General features: G+C 56.7%; 1 protein-coding gene across 1 annotated transcript; it reads right to left on the minus strand.

Moving 5' to 3' along the window:
- Window positions 1-2,487: 2,487 nt before the first annotated feature.
- On the minus strand, window positions 2,488-5,878 carry LOC142403699 (uncharacterized). Its single transcript, XM_075489913.1, is given in 8 exon segments — window positions 2,488-2,593; window positions 2,994-3,102; window positions 3,598-3,722; window positions 4,100-4,185; window positions 4,392-4,648; window positions 4,875-5,028; window positions 5,479-5,647; window positions 5,703-5,878. Coding segments are annotated over 8 exon segments (1,182 nt in total).
- Window positions 5,879-6,162: the final 284 nt, after the last annotated feature.

A 6,162-nucleotide genomic window follows, 5' to 3' on the forward strand; every position in this document is an offset into this window, starting at 1 on the left:
CGCATCTCGAGGACTCAGGCCGACTGTCCTCGCTGTCAGCCGCTCCCTCCAACCATGGCACGTCGCCCCTCAGCTTCTCTCGGGCAAGCCTGATATTACTCCCCTCCCCCTTCGAGTCTAGTTTAAAGCTCTGTCAATGAGCCCTGCAAGTTCCTGTGCAAAGATTCTCTTTCCCCTTTGAGAAAGATGAATCCCATCAGATGCCAGCAAACCCGGTGCGGCGTAGGCCATCCCGTTGTCAAAAAAACCAAATCCGTGGCGATGACACCAGCCACGGAGCCATGCATTAATAGATTGGGCATCTCTGTTCCTTCTGGTGTCACTGCCCACCACTGGAAGGAGAGAAGAGAAAATAACCTGCGCTCCTGAGTTTCTTACTAGCCGTCCCAAGGCCCTCAAGTCTCTTTTGATCACCCTAGGACTTCGCATTGCAGTATCATCGCCCCCCACATGGAAGAGCAGTAGGGGGTAATAGTCCGAGGGCCGTACCAGACTAGGGAGTACCCTCGTGACATCCTTCACGCGGGCTCCAGGGAGGCAGCAGACTTCCCTAAGAGGAGGGTCAGGCCGGCATATCGGACCCTCGGTTCCCTTCAGAAAGGAGTCACCCACAACTATAACCCTTCTTTTCTTCCTCGTGGAGGTGGTGGTAAGACGAGAGGTACGTTCTTCTGACCTGGGCGACACCTCTGGTGTAGATAGACTGTCGTCCCCATCCTCCACTGACTGTCCTTCCACCTCCAGGGCCTCATACCTGTTGTGTAGAGGCACCTGGGGGGGCGAGGCGGGCAAGGAGGGCCTTCGCCTGCCGCCACGAGCGCGGACTCGCCTCCATTCACTCGCCTCCTCTAAGCTGCTGCCTTCAGCCCGGCGGGGGGGGGACAGAGGATCCCCTCGATCGTGGGTTCTTACTGACGGCTGCTGCCGCTCTTGTTCCCGTCTCAGGGGGGGCAGAGCCTGGCACAAGATTTGACAAGCTCGACTGGAAAGGATGACACTACAGGCTCCCTGGTGAGACACACCTCACCCCAGCACTGAGCTCCTGGCTCTGGGTAGATCTCTCCATGTTGGCGCTTGCACAAGATGTTCCAATTCCCAGCCTGGCACCCTCAGATCTCTTGCAAACCTGTGCAGAAAGATCCGCCCCTACAAAGTGACCTTGGGCTTTGCAGACACTCACTGCTCACTCGTGACGGTGTCCTCAGAACAACCTTAGCTCAAGGTCAGGGATTGAATTTTGAGGGCGGCAGCAGGGTGGCCCCTGCCCCCAGATCCTGGAGGGGGTCCTAAGCAGAAGCTTCCTGTTAGGAGGGTTGGGTTCCTGGGTTGAATAGGGTGGGTTTGGGCAAGGAGGAAAGTTCCAGGTAACAGCAGGCCCTGCTTCTGTCACCACGTTGGGCTGATCTCAGAGCCATGGCCAACTGTCAAAGCCCTCTCCCCTTTTCCGGTGAAGGACCGTTAAGAAGGACCGCAAACAGTTAAAAAAGTCCATGCTCTTTTGCAACGTCTCCTTTGTGTTTTTATTCATCTTTTTCCCGAGCTCCTTGGGTCCCGAAGATGGGTGGGTTTCTGCAAAAGAAGAGAGACTCTTCTAAAACAATACTGCAGCTTTGGGGAGCTCTTTGCCCACACTCAGACCCCTTGGATGGCTTCAGGTCAGGACAGTGAGGGGAGGGCACCTGTTTCTCTCCCTCTATGTACCCTTTCCGTGCAGCCTCTCCAGCAGCAGCACTTTGCTCCCAAAGCACTGGGCCAGACCCACCCAAAAAGCCTTTCTCTTCCCACTGGGGATCTAAAAGAGCAACAAGCTGGGAAGAAACAGTCCCCTCTCCAGCCCAGAGCAGCCTTGCGGTTACTTAGGCCTTCCAAACATGGCCAAATAGCACGGCCTTGTGTGTTTTCTGAGGCTACAGAAGAGAGGGCAACATTGGAAAAGAAGTACCTCGCCCCTGGTGATGGAAGAGCCCAAGGTGGGAACATCAATCAGAACTAAGGGCTCTTTGAAGAGTCCCCACTGTCTCTCTAACTCGGCATTTCTACAAGGAAGTAGCACCCAAGAATGACACAGATCTGAATCACGTACCTGTTTTGCCACCGCAGTGGTGCTCCCTCTGCTCCGGGCACCCCAAGCCCTGATCACTCCAGCCAAGGCCACTCCATCCTGGAGACCACCGATCTGGTCTTCAGTGGGTGGCATTGCGTAGACCTGGACTCCTCGTACATTGGTGGCACCAAAAGGGAGGGCTCAAAGCTGTATCCCGCTAATACGGTCTTCTGCGGTTCTTTCACCATTGACCAGAACATCTCAGGCCTTGATTTTAGTAATGGTGCTGCCTCAGGTCTTGGTGGCTGTGGAATGAAGACCTTGTAGGTGGGCTCCTCAGGCAGCCCAGCCTCAGAGCTCATTGACAGCAATTTGCTTCCAATGGGAACTTTCTTTTCTCCTTGTCCTCCTCCTCTGCACCTCCCAGGTTTTGCTGCCTGCGCTCAACTCTGCTTTGACGCTTGGCCTTCGAGCTTGGATTTGCCCTTGGGTTGGCTGGTCACAGGCTGTTTTTTTCCAGAGGAGTCCCCTGGGATCAGTGGCAGCCACCTGAAAGGACACAATGGGAGGGGTCTGCCTGAGGACACGATGGGTTTGGGGCCTCATCCTGTCCCTATGAGCCATGTGCCTGTCTGCACAGCTGCTGGCAGCTCAGCCCATGGCTGCCCTCAGCTCAGGAGAGGAAACCCCCTGAGCTAGGACCCTCGGCTGACACACGGCTGTCCCCATGCACAGCTTAGGAGGCCACGCTGGGGCTCTCCTGAAGGGAAGGAGAGGAGCCAGGCCTGTGCAATGCAGGGCTCCCGGCAGCCTCATCCTGCCCCTCTGGGTGCTGCCTTCACCACTGCTGGGCAGTGATGAACGGCGAGTGTTTGGGGCTGGGGAATGGGCCCTTGCTGGGTCAGAAAGCAAGCCTGTGCAGACGCCAGCCCTGAATCTCCAGACTCACCTGACCCGAGACTTCTTCCTCTTCTCTATCTCCTTCATTTCCCAGAGCTGTGGGGCTTCATTAGGAGTCGAGCTTGAACGGGCAGGCAAGGGCAGTTCAGCAAATCCCACTGGAACCGGGAAGGAGAGACCTTGTCAGAAGAGCATCGCTGGGACACTGCCGACGCTGGTGACGCATAGTGGTGCTCAGGCCTCTTCCCAAAACATCCGAGAGGGCCATTCTGCTCCCCTCGCAGCCACCCTGACACCAGCTCTTGCCCAGCTCCTCATTTCCACGGTCAACGTGGTTTTGTGACTGTGTTATCGGCACCAGATTTGGGAAAGAGGAGCTGGGTGGTGCCGGTGACGGGACAGGGACCCTTGCAGAGGGGTCATTTCCCGGGGGCCTTGGCTTGCCATCTTCCCACTGTTCCCTTGGGCACATCCCTCCCTGGGGTTTTTTTTTGTGGAAGCCAATGAGTCATGAGCAGAAAAGGCTGTGCTGAGCTGTCATGAAGCTTTGGCGCAAATCGGAGTCCTTTGACAATCCTCACCGGAGGATTTTCCCCACTATATCCCAGAAGTTGGTTGGCTATGCTATGCAAAGGCGCCAGGAGCAGCTTTACCTTTTTTGCCCTGCCTGAGAGCTGGCAAAACCTCTTCCTCCTTCCGCTTGTCCTCACCAGGGACTTTTCTCAAGTGCTTGACAGGGGCCCTGGGTGGTGGTTTGGGCACAAACTCCAGTTCAAACCTGCAGACAAAGAGATGACACCAGCATGATCCACAGCACCACCAGCCCTTGCCGCTTGTCACGATCACCTGCTCACGAGCAGATTTTGGCACTGCACAAAAACTCCTTTTTTTTTCCCCAAGTTGACTACACCCCATCCCCGAGGACCGTCCTGGGAAAGGGAGTCACCCTGCAAAGAAGTCCAGGCCATGATGGGAAGAAAGTGTTGCCTAAAAGTCCTCCATCCTTCCCATCGGATCTGCCTCACAGGAATGACTATGGGCTGGGGACATGTCACTGCCTGGTGCCCCCATGGCAGGACACCTGTGGTCACATGGAGCAAATGCTACCAAACCACAGCTGAGCAACTAAGAGGCAACATCCGCAGATGTACTCACTCAGGAAAGATGATGACACGGCCAGAAAATGTCAGTGAGGCCACAGGTACCACCTGGGACACCACCATGTCCAGCAGCTGGGGGACCTGCAATGGAGGAGCACGAAGATGGCACAACGTCCTCAGCATGGCTGGGGCACTCAATACTGGGGGAGCCCGAGGCAGTGAGAGTCGGTAGGACCGTAGCTCTCGCCTGGCCTGGGTGGCTGGTTATGTCCTGGCGGGCCACATGCAAGCAGTGCTGGAGCACTGCTGTGGGACTGCCTGAGCCGTGGAGAAGCCAAAACACTCACCTCAAAAGCAGCTTTTTCCAAGTTCTCCTTCCCAGACATCCTCTCCAGGAAGTTGTAAAAAAATTTCATTTGTACTCTCATGCCTTCGATGAGAAGCAAGCCTATGTCCCTCAGGACAAGGGCGACGTTCTCCCCCTTCCCCAGGCAGTGAGAGAGGAGGGACATGGTGCCTTGGATGCAGGCCTCCACTTTCCGTCGGGACACAGAGGCGGCTGCGGCCACCTTGGCGTATTTGAGGGGCTCCAGCTCCTTATTGCCTGGAAAAGCACACAAGAGGGATGGAGGCGCTCACCCAGCGGCCCTTCTGCGGGCGTTTCCCAAGGGCTGCTTATTGCAGTCATTGCCCAGAAAGGCCCCATTTTCGGACCTGCTCCGCAGAGGGGGCAGTTGGCTTTAGAGAAGCGTCTCAGACCCAGGGAAGGGACGCGATACCCCCCTTCACCTTGACCATGCAGCCGGCCAGGGTTTAATGGGCAGTCTTACCAGGCAGGTAGTCCTTGTTGTCCCTGAGGTTGTGGACACCTGCAAGGCTCCTGGCCAACCGAAACACGGGCCTCTGGATAATCACGGCCTCGTCCCCAACCTGAATCCATTTGGGGACAACATCGAAGGAGCCAAGGGCGGGAATCCGGACCCCCTGCGAGTGGAAGAGAAGGGAAGGGCAGAAGGGTGAGGACTGGCTGGAGGGAAGAGCTGGAGGTAGCCCTGACCAGGGATGGTGCTTCAGGCTGGATCCTGCCCACTCCTGCTGGTCAGAGGCATGAGCCCAGGCAGTGGCGAGAGCTTTAAGGAGGAGCTGCCGAGTCCTCTCCTTCCGCCTCCGAAAAATTAGTGCTGGAGTCAGGGCAGAAGCAGCCTGAGGGCATCCAGGGGGCTTCCAGCGAGCAGGATCAGCCCTGTGGTACATTACCACCTACCAGAGGTGATACCACCCTTGCATGAGCCCTCTTTGTCCATTGGGTTGGGGACTTTTGGGGTGAGCTTCCTGCTTTCTGAGGAGGGCAAGAGTAACTGCAGGCCATGCCCCAGGGCCATGGGGACTCCCCACCCCTCTGTGTTGACTAGGAGGATGTGGGTGTCGCCCCACCTTGCGCAGCAAGAGCTCTTCTTGAACATAGCCGGCCACTGCGTCCCAGACGGCTGTTCGCTCTGGAAAGCAAAGGAAAATCAGGTCACGCTCTGCGACTGCCAGCTCTCAACCCTCCAACACCCCCTGAGCTGTGGCGCATTGGCAGATGTAAAGTATCATTGCTGTCCTCAGCCCCACATGCTGACGCCCCTGAGATGGCTGCAGTGCTGAGTCTCACCCACGCAACGCTGCAACTGTTGGCCATGACCACACTCCTGTGGTGCCTGTGGATGCCTGTACCTTTGCTGGTGATGCTGGGCATCATGAAGGTGTGCTCCATCCCGTTCCAGAAGTCCATCTTGGTCCGCCTCATGCTGGCGGGTTGCTCCTTGGTGGCGACAGCCATGTGGGAGCTCATCCCTGCCTTTGTCCTATGGACACTCCTCCAGGGTGCAGGACCCACCGCCCTGCGGCCCCTTTTGTACCCCACTCTGACACCACGGTGACACGACCAGTGCTGACTCTGCTGCCCACTGTGACACGGCCACCCCCGAGCTGCTGACCTTGGCCACGTGGATCCTAAGGGACCAGCACCTGTTGGGATGTTTTAAATGTGGTTCAAAATGTTTCAGTGTTGCTGTAGCTTTCTCAAATCAACTCTGTTGACCTAAAAACGTGGTGGATGGGAAGCAACCTGGGCTC

This window comes from Mycteria americana, unplaced genomic scaffold (genome assembly GCF_035582795.1).
Source record: "Mycteria americana isolate JAX WOST 10 ecotype Jacksonville Zoo and Gardens unplaced genomic scaffold, USCA_MyAme_1.0 Scaffold_42, whole genome shotgun sequence".
Classification (NCBI taxonomy): Eukaryota; Metazoa; Chordata; class Aves; order Ciconiiformes; family Ciconiidae; genus Mycteria; species Mycteria americana.